A 19,213-nucleotide genomic window follows, 5' to 3' on the forward strand; every position below is an offset into this window, starting at 1 on the left:
TTTCCAGCTGTCTATTGAGTTATGTTCTGGGCATGGTTTTCAATAGGAGTTGAGGGAAGACTGTGGGGAAACGGCTTGTGTTCTCTCACGACCCCTAATTGCAGAGATGAGAGTTCATTGACAAAGATCTGCCTCATTCCTCTGTGGTATGCTCCCTACTGTGAAAGACCACTTAAGACACTGGCTTACAGAACTAGAAAACGTGTTGAGACAGATTGTTTGGTTACCTCCTTAACATGAAAGTGAAATACAGATACAATGTGTTAATTTTTGAGGTTTTGGCATATTACAAAACCAGTAAGGCAAGGGTACGTGTTCCTTAACCTTTAGGTAGAGTGGTGTCTATGTTAGTGTTAGTATTAGTCCCTATGTTAGACCCTTTATATTGCTTTGGAACTTAAAAAATTCAAAAGGTACAAGTTAAAGCAGGCCCATGTCTTAATCCCAGGTATTTGTTGAGACCTAATAAATAAAATGCATTTTTGTTGACTTTTCATTATAAAAGATGCTGCTGAAGGAACTAATGATAGCCAACCTTTTGACGTAATTGTTTCAAGAATGAACTTGCCTGCACTGTTGCTTGAAATCTTTGGTCCTTAATACCTTAGTGAAAACTTTGATGATAATATAATAGGGTGTCAGAACAATAATTTCTATGAGACTCTAATCCATCTGAACCAATTTGGACATGCTGTACCAATATGCAAGCTCCCAGTGTGAGTTCCTCTCAGATGGGTCATGTGAAGGTGGTCAGCTATCACCCAACTGTTACGCAGAATTTATCCTGGAGGTTAGAAATCCTCCCTCTCCAAATACTACCTTCAGCTCCACACCTGAGTCACAGTCTTGTGACCATGGATGAGGGCTAACCAGTACCTTTTAGGTACCTTACCATAGTAAGGTACCATACCTTTTATGGTACCTCACTATGAAAAATATCCAGCAACAAATCTCCATTGTTAAGTCTTCAAAATTAGCTTTTCATTCTGCCACATGGGCTGTGTGACCACAGATATGTAGATGTGGCCAGCAGTATGCAGTGGGATACATTTTGGTTCCCCAGTACAACTTCGGCATTTGGGTGAACAAAGCAGCGCTTCTTTGGGCTGAAGGACTGTGACAGTCCCTAGCCTTTGTGAAATGTGCCCCACAGTCTTCCTGACTCCCAAGTGCCATGGCCATCTAGGTCTGTGTTCCTACAGCTTGTGCAGCAGCAGTTTGTTCAACATTCTCTCTCTTCACTTCCTTTTATTTTTTTTCTTCTTTTTTCCTCTTACAGATGGACAAAAGAGGAAGAAATCATTAAGAAAGAAACTGGACTCTTTAGGGAAGGAGAGGAACAGAGACAAAGGTAAAATGAGTACATATTTACTGATCTGATTGGGTCTTAGTTTTGCATATGAGATTTCTTCAGTCTTGTATGTATACTTTCTGGAGCAAGAGAATTTGCTGAGCTGAGGTACTGCCTAGGTATTTATTTTCAAGTTGAAAAATATGTCTTATCTTTTCTATTTGTCATTGGTATAACCCAGATCTCTTCAACTGACAGCTAATTTCCTGGGAGAAAAGGAGGAGTTAAAGGACTGCATATTTTCTTCATTGTTCTTTCTGCCCATTTTCATGATCCAGTACAGAGTGCAGTCTGGATAAGATGATCCAGTTGTTTACCTGTATTTGCACTCTCCTCTTTCAATTTGCAAAGCATGTGAACCCCACCCTGCCCAAGCAAGTCAGTTGGTTTGCTTTTCTTTTTTTAACCTTAGGAAAATAGCCATTGTTTAAAATATAGAAATGATTCAGTGCTACTGATCAGTTAGATTTTAATAGACTCCATGTGACATGGATTTACAGATAAACTTGTACTCTTTTGTTTGGACAGTTATCAGTTTTATGGGCTGGGTCCTAATCCACTGGACTTGATCCTTAATTTGCAGCCATTTGAGCTAAGTCTAGACGTTGAGACCTGAAAAGTGTTTCTGAAATCGCAGTTTCCTGCACGTAGGTAATTGTGCATCTAATTTTGTGTTCCCTTCTGGAAAAGTAGTTCTGGAAAAGTGGTAGTAAAACTCAGTATTAACATCCCAGTTTCACAAACCCGCACACAAATGTACAAATTTGTAACAAGAGAAGTGATTTCATTACTCTGACGTTATTGTTTGTAATCTAATTTGGCAGAAGGATGGAACTTTGAAATTCCATTGAAAAAATGAACATCCTCTTTCCAAAGTTACTTTAGATATTTGTCAGGAAGAAAATACTTTCCTTTTAATTTTTGTTTCTTTGGTGACTTCATATATGGGATTATTATTTTCTTGATTTAAAAATGGCTGTGGGAAATATTTGCATTAGTTTTTCTAAAACTGAAAGTCCCCTGACACATTTGTTTGGGTAAATCCAGTGTTCTCCCATGTTGCATTGCAAGTACCTAATCTTTCATTTATTATGAGAATTACTTGATGTAGGACTGAGCCCACGTGCAGAAGGAGTCTTTAAGGGAGAGGTTTAATGATTTTACAGCCACCTTTGGGGAAAAATCTTATCTTGTACTGCTCCTGTCAATGCATTACATTTGGCTGCAGTGTAATTAATCAGTCATTATGTTGCTTAGCTTCCTTGTTTTTTTTTTCATTTAGTTCTCCATGCAGTTAAAAGTGCAAAGCAACATAGTTCTGTGCAAAAGCTTCCCTGCTTTTCAGTGCATTTACCAGATACTGATCTTCATAGCAGCCTGTGGGGTGCTTTTCTGCGTCGGAAATGGCTAACCACTTACTGCTTTTTTTAAAAAAAACTGTTCTGGCTTTCACAAATTTTTAATGCACTGAGAGTTCTTATCTTTCCCCCCATATGGGTAGCGTGGCTTTGGTAGCCTCCTTTTAAAGTTTCTATTTAAAAGCTCTTTTGAGAGCTTAAATACATTTTATCTTTTTATTCTCACATTTTTCATTGCAGTAGCAGATTTTAGCAATAATAAATTGATTTGATAATTCACCAAAGAACAAGTTTTGCTGTGTCACCCAAATCCGGTGGATCTTTGCAATTGCACCTCCAAACTCCTCCAAGGCCTCTTTGATACAGTGCCTTGAGAAATGATAGCTTCCTTCAGTGATGCATACAAATGCTTAACCTGGAGTTGCTCTTTATTCCTCTAAATTCTCTGTTGCCAAAGATCTTTCAAACAATTTTTACATCTCTGTTCAGGGATTTTTTTGTGTCTACTTTGCATGATAGCATTTATACTCCACTCAGTAACTTTGGGGGTATACTTTCTGTTTTTATTCCGATGGATTTTCTAAGTGTACTTTGCTGTTTAGGTCAGCACTTTGTGCTTATTCATCTTTGTATATATTTATCTACTTCCTGTTTTTCAGCATTGCTCATATCTTCTGGTTAACTATACCCAAGCATTTTTAAAAATCACTATGCTGATTCTCTTAATTTTAATTCCTTTTTTTTTCTTTCTTCTTTTAACTTCAGGCGTTTCAAACATGTACCACTCTGCTTTTATCCTCTTTCTTCTGCCTTCCACTGCCTTATTCTCATTTATAGAGATGTCTTACATGCTCTCTTCATGTATTAAATATTATAAGAGCACCCTCTGAGGGGAAAATAGCCCAGCACTACTCAAAATAGCAGAATCTATATTTCTCTCCTTTCTTGAGGATGTCTGTATTGACAGTAGTGTCCGGTTGGTCAGTAAGGGTAGAGAAGGCCAGGAAACTGAAAGGAGTTGGGTTCCCAATGAGGTTGTGTCAGCAGAGTGAAAAGAAAGCCATGTTGGCTCTTATTTGTTGCCAACAGCAAACGTTAGGCAAAAATAGCCCAGATAGCAGCATATGGCACCCTACTTCTTAGGGTTTCTGTCCATGGTTGTTTCTGGTGTGCTCTGCCCTTCTGAGTTATTAAAGATGATCTGCCACACAGATACTTGCTGAGCAGACTCATAATCCATGATGGCTCAGGGGATGAGCAACCAGGAATGCCACATGGGCCCTTAGCCTGGCACGGTTGGTGGAAGGTGTCTGTTTTCCTGTAGGAAGCAGCAGCACTAGCATCTCCCCCAGCCTCAGGAGTTAGGAGGGACAGCATTGTCCAGCTTGCAGGTGATGAGCTGGCTCTGGAAAGAAGAATGTAAGGCCTCATGCTGCTGGTCTCCGTAAGGATGAGCCCACCATGCTCACCTCAGGGCCAAGCCCCACCACCTTTCCTGAACAGTGGTCTCCATATCACCCAAAGTCAAAGTTAACCTCCCTCAGCGTGTGTGTCACAGCAAGCTGGAAGTATTATCCTAGTCTGTTCCATGGTGTTTTTTAACAAGCATTTCTACCATTTATTTATGAAGAGAGTATCTTCCATACAAACACATTGCACTGTGGACATGGGTGTGCACAAACAAAAGGCAGGGAGCACTTACTTACCCACCCGGGCAGGTCCCTAGCTCTCATGCCCGAAAAGAATGCCTTCCTTCTGTTTCTTTTTGGGGTTTTGTGGGTTTGTTTTGGGTTTTTTTGGTAACTAGTCCAGCTGCACCATTGTGAGAAGGAGACAGTCTGCAGGACATCGGAGGGGAAGCAGGGAAGCCGATTTCCAGAACACTTTATACAGATGAGTTGCAGCTGCCTTAATGCAAACAGCATTTGTGTCCCTTCAGCATCACTTTTGTAAGCACAGTTGCAGTTTGAAGAGTATGTAATTAATCCCAAACATTTTGAGTTTCCCATGTCCCACCTTGGGAGACCCCACATACCAGAACAAGTAACAGTGGAAGGGGCCATATTGTTAGGTCTTGACTGGAGTATGTGCCACCTGAAAAGTCTTTTTTTTTTTTTTTTGATAGATAGGCTTCTGAAGGTTAATCCTGCCAATCACACAGTACCATGTGATCCTGTGTGTGGGTTGCAGCCAAAGATCACCAAGATGTGTCTGGCGCAGGAAGCCACAGAGGTAGAGAAAAAGGCCACTGTGCTGATCACTGGGGATGTGCGATGGAGTCCTTGCTGCAGGGTGCACGAGGTGTGAATCTTGTGCATCTTGTAGTGTGTGTGGTCAGCATCTTCAGGTGCAGGCAGTTCCTGAGAAAGAGCGGGGAGGACTTGAGTCCTTGGTCTTGCCTGACAAACCCTCTCCTTTAGCACTGACGTGCACTGAACTGCCCTAGGGTGTAGACTTCTGTAGTACCACCTACCTCCGATTTGTGCCCAAGACTGTTCTCCCTCACCCCACCCCACCAGGTGTCCATGCTTAAAAGGCATAACCAAAAGGATATAGTACTCATTTCTTCTAGGACTGTTTGGAGATGTAATCACTCATGTTTTAGGCCTCGTTCCAATCTGTGGAGTTTTTACTCTCCTAATACCACGGTTTATTTAGATGGATCAGTCGATCAACCTGTCTGTTAAGTGAGAGTTTCAGCAAATTGTCATACTTCTGAAAGCCAACAAAGACACTAAAGTAGAATTGAATTCACTTTAAATGAGATTCATATCTTTATTTTGTCCTTTTTGAGAGATACATATGTCCTTATCTCATTAAAAGGGGCAAAAATTCTAAAACAAGTGTTTTTTCAATTGTTTTTACATCTCTGAGTGACTCACCAGATCAGGATATAGCAAAAGTTGCCAGATGTAAACAGACAAAGCAGGAGAGCAGCACTCTGCTCAGATATTTAAGCAATATTTTCAGCTTCCATCATTCGATGTCTTTGCTTTTCTCTACCCAGCTTCCTTATTTTTAATGGCCATCGTGATTCTCAGTCATGCTGTCTACATGTCTCCAAACATTTGCTTTAGCTGCTAACAAACGCTACTCGGGCTGGAGGAGCAGTAAAATGTCAGTGCTGCTTGGAATAAGAAATTCTCAGGATGCTCTGCATGCTGGCAGCTGAGTACTGTTCCCTTACAAATTCACTGCTAATTTTGACAGCAGCAGAAGTGGAGCCTTTCATTTGACTCCTGCCAGTGGTACAGGGGTCAGCATAAGCCTACCTACTTAGACAGTACACACAGGCATTCCTGAGAGAGATGCTTCCCAGAAAGGATTTCTCCTAGAAGATTTTATCAGTAAACCAGCTCCATTTTGCCTTGGTTCCAGTAAACACTACAGGTGAACTAAGAGACCTGCTCAGAAGTAATAATCAGTTGTTACGTGATTTGTTGAGCAACTGAGAATCATCCCATTTTCTGGTGTTTCTGTGTGGAATGTAAATACTTGACAGGTTCCATAGGGCCTTAGCAGAGCTGCTCTGTATGCTGGAGTTTCTGAGAAAAGGTCTTCCTGGTAACTCTGTGGTATATGCAGATCCATCAGTAGATGTTTAATTTTTCTTTAGTTCAAAATTTTGGAAAACATCTTCCTTGTTTACTTCCCAGCCATACTCAATAAATTTAGAGGTATTTCTTAATGTTTGCATTTATTCTTCAGCAGTTCAACCTGACATGATGTTCGTTTGTCTTGGCACAGCCTAAGGAGAGAGCTGAATAGATGAAGTTTCTTTTTTATTATAGTTTATTAGAAATGTGATTTTTTTTCAAGCCTTTCCAGCACCCTACTGTGCTTTTTAAAAAACTTTTAAAATGTTTCTCATGCTCTCTAGGTATACAAAAGGTTTTTTAAGCAACACTGTGTCGTATTTTGTACTAAAGTCAACTAAAGGACTGAAGAACCTCTTGGGTATTTTTTTAAAAAACCCAAAATCCTACCCACAGAAAAAGCCTAAGTAATTGGGAAGGCCTTATGTCACTCCTTGAAGGTCAGTGAGCTCCAACTAGCTAGAGAATGGAGTTTCAGCCACAGAACTGATGCTGAGAACATTGTCTTATCTCGAGTCTTCTGGAGTCAGTGCAGGGTTTTGATGAACATTCAGATGGAAGGAGTTTTGCCATTCCCATTATGTATCAAGTTCTCCATTTTCCTAATTTTCTTGCTTCCACCACTCTCTCTACAGATCCAAAGTAATTAATTTCAGTTAGCAAAACAGAGTTACCCAGTCCGGCTAGCTGGGGACGTTGAGTTAAAGACCCCTACCCATTTAAATATCCCTTTTAAATCATATTATTCTTTGAGCTGTCTCACGCTATTCCTATCATTTAAACAGAGGTAGTACATGCACCTCAGTAGATCTTGGTCACAAGGTTTTAGCAGCTCAAAACCAGCACTTTAGCTGTATTTAAGAAAAAACCCCAAAGTGCTAAGGAGACTATCCAAAGTTGCTGTATTGTATGCTGTTCACTTTATTAGCATTGAAGGCCTCATTAGGGTCTAGAGTGTAGACCTCACTGGTTCTTAATAGATTGTTATGGTTTGTGGAATAGAAACCACAATTTTCGCCAGCTGAAACTTCAGAGAAGCCTTCAAAACTGTACTTGGATGGGGAGACATGAAGCCAAGTAAGCTAACTGTATGGGTCAACATCCTGGATATCAGGATTTCTGATCACTGAAACTCTTATTTGATCTGGCTGGGAGTTTTTCTGTGACATGCTGCTTTTGATTAGAAAACACTGATTTGCCACCACAGAAAGATTTCTTAGGAACATACCAGTTTTGATGAAAATTTTGTTAAGAAACTTGCATCAGCTGCAAGATGGACTTTCTGGTAAGAGAAATTACACACTTCTCCAAAATAGCAAATTGTCTCCTTTGCCAGTAAACACTAAAAACCAGAATGGATCAAAAGTCAAGTCCTTATGTGCTGCTGGCTAATTATATGAGTCTGCATTTCCAAGCTGGTTGCCCAATCCAGCAGGTTTTTTCACATTTTTACATGGTGCTTTCTGCAAAATTTCTTTTTAAGCTGCTCACTCTCCTAATTGAGTAAGTGATCAAATTTTTGTTGGGTTTATAGAGAGTAGCTAACTTAGTAGCTTTGGCACTCAGTATATACACAACAGACCAGAGTTTGAGCTGCTGCTCTAAGGAATGCTTCTTCATACAAATGAAACATCTGCAACAGCAGGGAGCAGTAAATAGAGAGTTGGTACTTTTACCTTGAGTGTGAGACCAGAGTCTCAAACCTACACATCTTACATCTGAGTCAGTGCCCTTTCTCCCCCATCACAGAATCACAGAATCGTCTAAGCTGGAAAAGACCTTGAAGATCATCTAGTCCAACCATTAACCTAACACTGACCCTTCTCAACTACACCATATCCCTAAGCGCTATGTCAACCTGACTCTTAAACACCTCCAGGGATGGGGACTCCACCACTGCCCTGGGCAGCCCATTCCAATGCCTAACAACCTGTTCTGTAAAGAAATGCTTCCTAATATCCAGTCTAAACCTTCCCTGGCGCAACTTGAGGCCATTCCCTCTTGTCCTATCGCTTGTTACTTGGTTAAAGAGACTCATCCCCAGCTCTCTGCAACCTCCTTTCAGGTAGTTGTAGAGGGCGATGAGGTCTCTCCTCAGCCTCCTCTTCTCCAGACTAAACAACCCCAGTTCCCTCAGCCTCTCCTCATACGACATGTGCTCCAGACCCTTCACCAGCTTCGTTGCCCTTCTCTGGACACGCTCGAGTAATTCAATGTCCTTTTTGTAATGAGGGGCCCAAAACTGAACACAGTAATCGAGATGCGGCCTCACCAGTGCCGAGTACAGGGGCAAGATCACTTCCCTGTCCCTGCTGGCCACGCTATTTCTGATACAAGCCAGGATACTATTGCCCTTCTTGGCCACCTGGGCACACTGCTGGCTCATGTTCAGCCAGCTGTCAATCAACACCCCCAGGTCCCTCTCTGACTGGCAGCTCTCCAGCCACTCCTCCCCAAGCCTGTAGCGCTGCTGGGGGTTGTTGTGGCCCAAGTGCAGCACCCGGCATTTGACCTTATTGAAGCTCATACAGTTGGCCTTAGCCCATCACTCCAGCCTGTCCAGTTCTCTCTGCAGAGCCTCCCTACCCTCGAGCAGATCAACACTCCCACCCAACTTGGTGTCGTCTGCAAACTTACTGAGGGTGCACTCGATCCCCTCGTCCAGATCATCAATAAAGATGTTAAACAGGAGTGGCCCCAAAACCGAGCCCTGGGGGACACCACTCATGACCAGCCACCAACTGGATTTAACTCCATTCACCACAACTCTCTGGGCCCGGCCATCCAGCCAGTTTTTTACCCAGCAAAGCGTGCGATCATCCAAGCCTCGAGCAGCCAGTTTTGCCAGGAGAATGCTGTGGGAAACAGTGTCAAAGGCCTTACTGAAGTCAAGGTAAACTACATCCACAGCCTTTCCCTCATCCAATAAGCTGGTCACCCTGTTGTAGAAGGAGATCAGGTTTGTCAAGCAGGACCTGCCTTTCATAAACCCATGCTGACTGGGCCTGATCATCTGGTTGTCCCGCATGTGTTCTGTGATGGTACTCTGGATGAGCTGCTCCATCAGCTTCCCAGGCACTGACATCAAGCTGACAGGCCTGTAATTTCCCGGGTCATCCTTCCGACCCTTCTTATATGTGGGCGTCACATTGGCCAGTTTCCAATCTGTCAATGGGTTGCTAAATACTTTGCATGACTACAACTCTTCTTTTTTGAATAAATCTGAAATGTCAAAAGGGCTGGCGTTCTCTCTACTGGACATGATATTACCTGTACAACAGGGAAATTGTTGGGGTTGAATACTTCTAAAGAGTGATGGGCAAAACATGCTCTTCACCACCACCCCACAATATATACACACACACTAGTTTTGGTGGGAACTTGAGGCTGTAGCCAGTCTGTGGAGGGTGCAACTAATTCTCTTAATTTCAGCAAACGAGCAAAAAGTTACTGGTTTTGCCAGTTCTTTAACGTAATTGCCACTGCCAGCCAGCATCACTTCCATCTCTATTTAGTCTGAAAATCAGCCAGTTGGTTTTCATCCAGTTCCCCATCTCTGCCAGACATTGAGAAATCGGGGAAGCAGTTCATGTCCTCTGAGAATGAGGCCTACAGCAAAGTAGACTAGAGGCTCAATGTCCTTTCACTGCTCTACAGGCACGTTGAGCAAGAGCAATTAAAAATCCCACACCTCAGAGTTTTGAAAGAGGAGCAACACCTACCTCAAAATACCCGCCTTTACATAATGAAGTCAGGGAGAAGGTGATTTTATTGAAATTCTTTTAATAAGCAGTACTGAGATCTCATCTCCTGCTGATCTTATCCCCGTTGATCCCAGTGCTATAGGATCAGTGACATCAGCATGATGGGCATCACTGGGCTACATACTGCTGTCCTATCCCAATTTGAAGCACACGTGGCTGTGAGCCAAAACCAGGTAAATATTTCATGTTCAGGATTTCATTTGGCTCAGTGGCTTTACTCAGGAAATGCTGTGGAAGGACAAATAAATAGGGGTGCTGGAGGTACAACAATGTACCCAGTTAGACAGCCAGCAAGGAAGACATTGTTGCATATGTGTATCTCAAGTTTGTAGTCTTAGATGTTCACTGGTAAGATAATTCAGAAAAGAAAAAAATGTTAATGCTAATACTCTCATCATTTTATAGGCACACTCTTCTGGGTACAGGAGGGATGGGTCTAACTCTGGGCTCCTGGAACTGGCAATCCCCGCATTGCTTGATACCCATGAGATGATGTTCTTTCTTGTCCTAAATTAAATGCAGATGGTTTTAGATGTCATTCTACTCACAGGTCACCTCCAGACTTGCTTGATATGTGAGGCTCTGCTTCCTGATTTAGTTTTGTCTGGCCACCAAACTAAGGTCATGTCTTAACATTTCATACTTTTAAAGAGCAGTAATGTTTCTCACCAAATCAGAACAATGGGCCTTTGTCTATTTAGTATGATAGGCTAGTAGTGTCCTCATTTAGGATTCATACAATATAGTCTTCTTTTCAATGCCTTACTTTAATCTTAATGTAAGCCTAGATAAAATTTGAAACTGTCATCAAACATATAGTCAGACTTTAAGTCCCAGGAGAAACTTCAGCCTTTCATCATGTAGACAATTGTGGCAAAAGAGAAGGATAGTGTGTAAGGATTTTTTTGTTTGCCCCTTTTTTTTTGTTCCTTGTTTTCATAGTAAAAAAAAATTAAAAAAAAGTTTAAAAAGTTGCACCCATTTTCACCAGGATGAATAGAGTCAATAGCTATTTTTTCATTCCATTTGAGCACAAAACAGTACTAGTTGGCAGCCTGACCCACTGGTTTTGGTTCTACTAATCTCAGATAGGTCTAGATTTGAAACTTAATGACAAGAATTTCAATGTTAGTTGTTGTTGGCAAATTCACTGTAGAGCATTTTTCTGTTCTGTAAAATATGTGAGCATTTTACTTTGAGACCTGAAGTATATGCTGCTTTTGTACATTACAGTTATGTTGATGTGGGATGGGATTATATTCTTTCTGTTAATTGAGAGAAATCTCTATTCCACTATATTTCTATATGTCCATATATATTTTTGTACTGTTACAAAGGACCTTTATACTGATATATCACTATTAAACCAGTTTAGTCTTACCAGTATGTTAAAGCAGGATAGTTCTTGTATATATTTAAAACCATATCCTTGAAGGCTTAATCTGAATAGTGGATGCACTTACAAGCTCCCTGTACAGGTAGGCACATACCCTCCTGACCTGTAATGAGACCCATGCATGAACCTGTACCCCTTGACCGTGGTGCCTTGCAGCATTTGTGAGAAATATTTCAGACTCCTTTGCCAGGTTTCTGAGAGAGCTGTGGCACCATCCAGCTAGGCTTCCCAGTTTTAGGATTAGGTTACCGGAGCCTCTGATGGCCCTCTGCATCATCTAGATATAGCCAAAGGTGCCAGACTGCCATTTGCCTTCAGTGAAAGTTAATACCTTAATTAGATCTTCACCCAAGTGATTTTCCAAGATTCTGTGTGGTATGTCTTGCATGATCCAACTGGAAACAGGATTCAGATACCATGGGCTACAATTACCTGGCACGTCTCCACTATTATTTTATTGTTTGAATGTTGTTATTATTATTATGCAGTCTAGTACTTCACTGGAATTATTATATATGTAAAGGGATTTCAGATTGTTTTTCTTTTTAAAGCTTAATACTTAATTCTTTTTGTACTAAATAAATATCAGATGTTCAGTAAATATTAATTTTGTTGTTGTTGTTGCAGAATTTATTCCCCAGGCTTTTGGAATGCCCTTGTCCCAAGTGATTGCTAATGACCGGGCCTACAAGCTCAAGCAAGACTCTCAGAGAGAAGAGCAAAAAGATGTTTCAGATTTTGTGGCCTTTCTCTTGCCGTTTGGAACTAAAAAGCAGAACAAAGAACTTTCAAGCAGTAACTCATCTCTTAGCTCAACCTCAGAAACACCAAATGAATCCACTTCTCCTAACACACCCGAGCCAGCGCCACGAGCAAGGAGGCGTGTAAGTAGATCCATCACAATGCGGTGCAGGCCGGTAGGTCCAGAGAGTCTCGCTGGAGCAGGAAAAAACTCTGTTGTGCCCACAGATTGTGGAATATTTCTTCTGTCATGTTTGAACGGTCATTTTCAGGTGAAAGCTGGCCTGTTCTATACCAGAAAATTCTAACTGTAATGGAAGTCTTCTTTCTCTGGTGCTGGTGGGAAAAGATCATATGGATTGTGCAAATCTGTTACAGATCACAAAGTTTCAGAGAGATTATTTAGAAGTTTTCTTGTTCCGTCCCTTTATCTACCTCCTTCTGTGTAGGAGGTCTTTTAGATTTAACAAATTCCATCCATCTTCAACCTAATTTTTTCAGCTGGGGAAGATTAAATCTATGTGATTGTTATTTATATGTATGCTTATGTTAATCTAGCTCTACAAATTTGGAAATAAATCTAACTATTGATCCCTATCCTAATATTAATAAAAATCCCTATGGTCTAATTCTGATCATGTCCTTGGTGGTAAGTAAGAAGTTGTCAGAGTAAATTTGTACCAGGCTCTCTGAAGGACATTTCCACATGGGGGCTATGCTTTGGCAGCAGAACACAGTGCAGTGGTTTGGGTTGAATGTTAATCCTGCATGTAAGATAGGTACCTGGTAGACCATTTGTTTGCAGAGTTCTGTTTCTTGTAAGTAAATTTTACGCTCTGAGCTTTTCAGTTTTCCAGTACTGCAGCTAGTAACAGTATTTTTTTTTTTTTATACCATGGGATAGAGGTTCTAGAGTTACTGTTTTTAATTTCATTTGCAATGAAGAGAGAGAAAATTCATAATAAAGTACTTTCAATAAAAACCCCTGTTAAGTAATCTGAGAAGGAATTTGGGGTACAGGAACAGACCCTGAAAAATAAAATATTTTCTTAGGATCCTTACCTTCTTTCATCCCTAGGATAAAACCTGCTTCAGAGAAATGCTATGTAGGGCTCTCCAAGACATGGTAGTAAGAGGAGTAGAACTGGAGTAAATTGCAAATTAAGAGAAAGTTGAAGAGCCCCATGACCTGCCTTCTTTCCCTCTAGCTGTCAGCTGAAGCTTGAAATGTCTACATTCTGTAGCTGAGGGCATGGTATTTGAAGATGTTTGCATTCTTACATATGCATAATGCACATATATTGGCCTGTCCAGACCATACAAACAGGCAGTTGTGTTCACACAAAAGTGCACAGTACATGTGAATGAATATAAGTGTGAAGGGAAACCTGCCAACTTCTTTCAGAATTTGGCATAGGCAGTGACAAAAGATAGAAATCCGTATACACCCATTGGCTTCAGAACCTGTTTTCATATGAGGGAAGGATAACACATGTGTCCAGATATGGGTCATCTGCTGTTCTTTTCACCAAGTGGGATAAGGTCTCTGACATGCATTTGACCAGCCGGCAAGCAGAAGGAACCTGGATCCTTTGTTATATCCAAGGGATAGAGCTCCGTCAGGACCAAGTTCCTAGAAGCTTGTGGGGGTTTTGCTTGTTTGGTCTTTTTTTTTTTTTTTTTTAATACCAGTGTTGCAGCTTTCAGGGTGTTGGATTTGAGCCTGTAGTTCGTAGACGTGAGGATGCAGTAGTACATGGTTCACCTACAGAGAAGTAAGAGCAGACTAAGGTGGACAGTGTGGTATGGAGGGAGCTGGCATTTTCTCTTGGGAATGAACCTCAGTTACTCAGTAATGTACTTTATGAATTGTCAATTATTTCACATAAATAACAACTCATGTCCCATATCTTGTCTGTCGTTGGCTTTTATACTTCTGCTTATCAGTGTACTTACTCCACTCCACTGAGGTTTTTAGGGGATGGTAAGGAAGCCTGCACTGATCTGTTATCTCTTGGGCAGTGTTGCACTGTTTATTTTCAACTATATCAAGGCAAATACTTCCAAAAAAAAAAAAAAAGAAAGATTAATTAGTAGATGCAACTGATACAACCAGTTTCTCACACAAATGCTGCACAGATACCTGGAGTTGCAGTCCTTTTAAATTGGAAGGGTTGTTTATTACTGTACCATTCACTTTTGTGTATTCCAGTGAGTCTTCAAACACTCAACTGAGGATTTCAGTAAGAAATATAAGGCAATGCTGGCTGCAGAGCTCATGATATGAGTGCTGTGGTTATCTCTTCTCTGAGAGCTAGACAGAAATCACTGTTGCTGCATTTTCTGTGTAGAATTTTTGCCCAGAAGTTGGAAGTTGAGACCCTGGTCATCCAGCAAGACACTTTTTGTGTGCTTATTGTAGAGAATATTCTACTCTCTGTTAATATATTATTTTTATATATATTATGCAGCCAAATTTTATTCAAGTATCAGGAGCTCTGTCATACTGCTTTACTACTCAAATACCACAATGTATGGAGTGAAAAGGGATCTGCCATGGATAGTACTGGATCCCATGCATACTCTGTAACATTGCTCATCTTTTCAAAAGAGAAAAGCCTTCTATAACCCTTAAAAAGTAAAGAAAACCTTAATCTGACCTTCATTCCACACCTGTCCCTCTGGCCTTCATTTTCTTTTTGCTCTTTCCATTTCCTTTTTAATTTCCACTTTCCTTCATGTTTCTGTATGCTTATCTTAATACTTGTGCAGTTTATTTAGATTTTGAGCTTGCCATGGTGGAGCAGGGACTGGTATCTATTATGTGCAAAGGTAATGCCCAGTAGATTTTTCTTTGGTGCTGGGCACTGCAGTCCAAGTAGCACTGTGTCTGTGTTGATAGTCCTGGAGTAGTGGGCAGCAATGTGCATGATCTCCTGCATCATTCCTCAGCAGTTGTATAGGTCTGGCTGAGCCCAGACTAATAGGTGTGGCTGACTTTGAGCTGGATCCATGGACTGTGTTGGTATTGTTTTCCTGGGCACTTTGAAATTTAAAATCAGAGCTGTCAGGGACTTGGTATTGCCAAGCAGTGCTGTATTTCAGCCACTGAACTCAAGGTCACTCTTCCTAAAGCCAGCTCAGTGCCCCAGTTAATCCACAACTTTGATAAAATGCCCATGGATAATGGTGAACTGACTGTATTTACATCTATTTTAGGGATCTGAATCCGACTTAAGTGACTCTGTGATAATAATGATTCAAGAGGTGAGGATGCTTTGCAGGCAGGGAAGGACCAGTAAAGGCAGGCTGTAAAGGAGGGGACCTGTCATAACAGGAACTGCCTGTGAGCTGTAGTGGTGAGGATGGTGTTAGGATTTTCAGTGTCAGTTGACTAATTTTGATGTCTGAAACCCCAAACTCTTAAAAACAAAATAGAAAAATTGTTGAGTTGGAATTTTACACACATGGATCATAGCCAGAGATTCTTGTTTCGTTTTGGGTTGCCTTTTTTTTTTTTGTGTCTCCTTTTGGCAGGAAATGGTAGAGAGAATCAAGCAATTGTACTTCTGAGAGACATCAGAAATCAAGGTCAAAGTTGTGTTCTAAAGGGACTAATAATTGTTTAGAGGCGTGGGTCCAAAAAAACTCTAAAAACTTCCCTGTGTTTTATTTATAAGTCTTCCATGAATTATAAGAAACAGAACTAAACCTGAGAAGTTAGATGCTTTTTTAAAAAAGATATTATGAACTAAAAATTTTTAAATTCATTTGAAATCTCAGTGGACTTTGTATGAGTTGCCTATGAGCCATAAATCTTTGCAAAGTTCAGTTGTCTAGGCTGATGGAAGAAAATGCTTCTAGAGCTTGAAATTCCTCAGCAGTTGTACAGTTTTCATTTAATAGATGTGGAGATCTTACCAGCAGTCTGTGAAATACCTGTCCTCAAAACAATGAGTTTTTGAGAAATTAGAGTTGTCAGCAAAGTTTTGAATGGGAATTTACATTTTCTTCATTATTTCTTAGGATGATATGTTGGATCCCTATACAGTACATTTAATGTTATGGTTAAATGTATCCTTTGTTTCAGAAAGAAAGAAAATAATTTACAGTAGATATTTTTAATGAGAATTAAGGCCAAATTTTTTCTTCTTGTTTTGTTATTATTTATAAGCCTAGATGTCCCCTAAAATGTTTTTGCCTGGTAAGTTTAATAACAATTGAGGGAAATGGTTGTTTTGAAGTGACAGTAATCTTATGGTTTGAAAAAAAAATCTTATTTTTCAAGTGTGAACATTGAAACATGCCATAAATCTCCTACTGCTTGTACTGCTTCATCCTTTACAAACTGCTTGAACTTTTGTACCTTGCTGTAATCCAAACATAGTTTTCAAAGCTTTCATTGGAATTTTAATGGTTTTAAAATATTAAGATATGTGAAGTAGAACTATCTAAAAAAATATTACCCCCCTACTTCTTTGGTGTGTCTTTGTTCTGTGATAACATGGGATTATTTCAGTCTCTGCAGTTGTATGTATTTGTGTTACTAGTTAACTGTATGTGGTGTATGGTTGTAAATCTGTTTCCATCATTCTCACTGATACAATGGCCCAAGCTGCAGAAGTAGGAAATCAGGTTTAAAAATGTGTATATATCTCCATGAACATAAATACTGTACTGCTGAGGGGCACACACAGACCATGATTCATCCTTGTCCTGTAGTATGTGCGGGCTTACAATAATAAAAAGGTGTGCCAAGTGAGCGGAAAACATTGACTTTTTTAAGTATCTAATTTGTATTCTTTGTAGTATGGTAATAATTGTGGTACCATTGTGATTTTTCCATCCTTTACACTGGTATTATAACTTCCTTAATTTACAAAAACTGTGTAGCAAATTGTATTTTTGTATTAGTTTGTTTAAAATGCAGATAGGCAAAAGTCTGTTAGATAAGGTCCTGTGGCGTTTAGATACTGATTGTTCATGTCTCTGTATTTTACAGGGCGCGATGTCTGTGGACTCTATTACAGATCTTGATGACAATCAGTCACGATTGTTAGAAGCTCTCCAGCTCTCTTTGCCAGCAGAAGCCCAGAGCAAGAAAGAAAAGGCAAGAGATAAGAAACTAAGCCTGAACCCCATTTACAGACAGGTTCCCCGGCTTGTAGATAGTTGCTGCCAGCACTTGGAAAAGCATGGTAAGACTATTTCGTTTTCCGAGGAGTGACAGATATATTTTTACTATAATATAAATAAATGCATATTTTGAGAAGCAGGCATACATTTTCAATTGCAAGGACATCTTTGAAAGTCAGACACTCCCTCCTATCTTGCCTCTTGCTAAAGATACTGTCTCACAAAGAATTACTTAGAAGATATCTTCCAAAACTAAGGATCTATGTTACAAGCTTGCAAACTGGCCCATACAGCATGGGGGGGAGAGACATTCCTTGGAGGTTGTTCATCTCCTACTGGAGTGCTCAGCTCTGCAGGAATGGCTCTTCACACCCCAGGGGTTTATCCATACTTTGAGAATGAAAGTCTGAAATGTGCCAGTCAGCCTGGAGCCATTTTTCACAATCACTGGATCTTAAGGTGCAAGAGCTAAATTAACTGTTTATACTATGCTGCAAAACTTAAGAGCAGTTGAAGATACAGGCTCAGAGAAAGAAAAAAATCCCATGCTAAATTATACTAAGCTCCAAGAAGCCTTTTCCTGTTCACTACAAGGCTTGTAGGGTGGCTACTCAGTTTGTCCCTGTCTTGAGTTCTCCTGACCAGCCTGAGGCTCAGGCCTGCTCTCTCCAAAGGGAATTACAAACTCCTGCCAATATTTTTCTCATGTCTTCATGATCATCCAGACACAAACCTCCCACCAGCTTTATGTAATGCAGAAACAATAGTTAATCAAGGTATCTGTTCAACATCTCTCCCAGTGTATCCATGTAAAGATTTTTAATGAGGATTGAAATAACTTGGCCACAGCAAGACGGAGTTATCACATGGACAGATAATAAACAAACCATTAAGTAATGGCAACTGCAACACCAAATGATGCATTTGGTGCCTAATTTGACAGAAAGAAATCATTTTCTGACTCTGAATGAAAGGTTTCTGCAGATGAGGGACTGCAATTTAAAAAACAATGCTAAAGTTTTACAATACATAAATGAAAATCATGTTGCTTGCAAATATATAAAGGAAGACTCTGAAAGAGAGTCATTGTTAGCCTTTTACAGAGATTAGATACCATAGCTGACAAACAAGTGTGAGGATGATTAAGTTTGAGATGAATGACTTCTGTCCCTTTAAACAAGGGTAGCTGAGTATAGAGACCATAAAAGTGTCTGAATCAGCCAAAAAAGCTATCCAGCTGAGTATCCTTTGAATACTGTGATTTTATGTCACTTGAACATGTGTAATAAATTTTTTAATCCACTTAACCCACTGTCATAGCAAAGATTCTTTTCATTTTTTACTAAAATATTTGCTTTACATTAAAGTTTCATTTTAAAGAAAATTCATGATTTTTTTTGGTGCATTTTCTAAGAGTGCAGTGTAGTACTCCACAACACAATATTGTGAGATAATTTGGGGCAAATAGTGATGTTCTTCAATTTTCAATTTAATCCGCCATCCACAAAACAATCATTGGGATTGATTGACTTTTAAAAATTGCAGAAGATGAACACTACAGTTTGCTCATTGATATTAGGGATAATAGAAGACTTTCTGTTCTAGCAACAATCCTGTAGCAACATCATTCCAGACTATATGATGGACCAAGTTTCTGATTCTGAAAATACTTACCTGTATGCATAAGTCCTTTAGGCCAATTTTTCAGCAGCAGATCACCTAGGGGTTTCTCATGAATGCTTTAAATGATAGTTTTGAACTTTATGTGACAAAAAATGATTATGTTTTAGCCAGAAAAACCCCTGGCCTTGTTCACCTTCTCTGTTTTCCCTGGGATCATGTCCCAGAGTTGTAAAGGCTTGACTTCCTGC

The 19,213-nt window shown here is 40.1% G+C and overlaps 1 protein-coding gene across 5 annotated transcripts in view; it reads left to right on the forward strand.

Moving 5' to 3' along the window:
• ARHGAP6 (Rho GTPase activating protein 6) overlaps positions 1–19,213 on the forward strand; it is a 332,594-nt gene that overhangs the window by 287,607 nt on the left and 25,774 nt on the right. For all 5 annotated transcript variants that reach the window (XM_074858816.1, XM_074858820.1, XM_074858818.1 and 2 more), the window contains 3 exons: positions 1,280–1,351; positions 12,093–12,349; positions 17,209–17,404. In XM_074858816.1, coding sequence (XP_074714917.1) covers positions 1,280–1,351; positions 12,093–12,349; positions 17,209–17,404 — 525 coding nt within the window. The remainder of the gene's footprint in view (positions 1–1,279; positions 1,352–12,092; positions 12,350–17,208; positions 17,405–19,213) is intronic.

This window comes from Strix uralensis, chromosome 2 (assembly GCF_047716275.1).
Source record: "Strix uralensis isolate ZFMK-TIS-50842 chromosome 2, bStrUra1, whole genome shotgun sequence".
NCBI classification, from domain to species: domain Eukaryota; kingdom Metazoa; phylum Chordata; class Aves; order Strigiformes; family Strigidae; genus Strix; species Strix uralensis.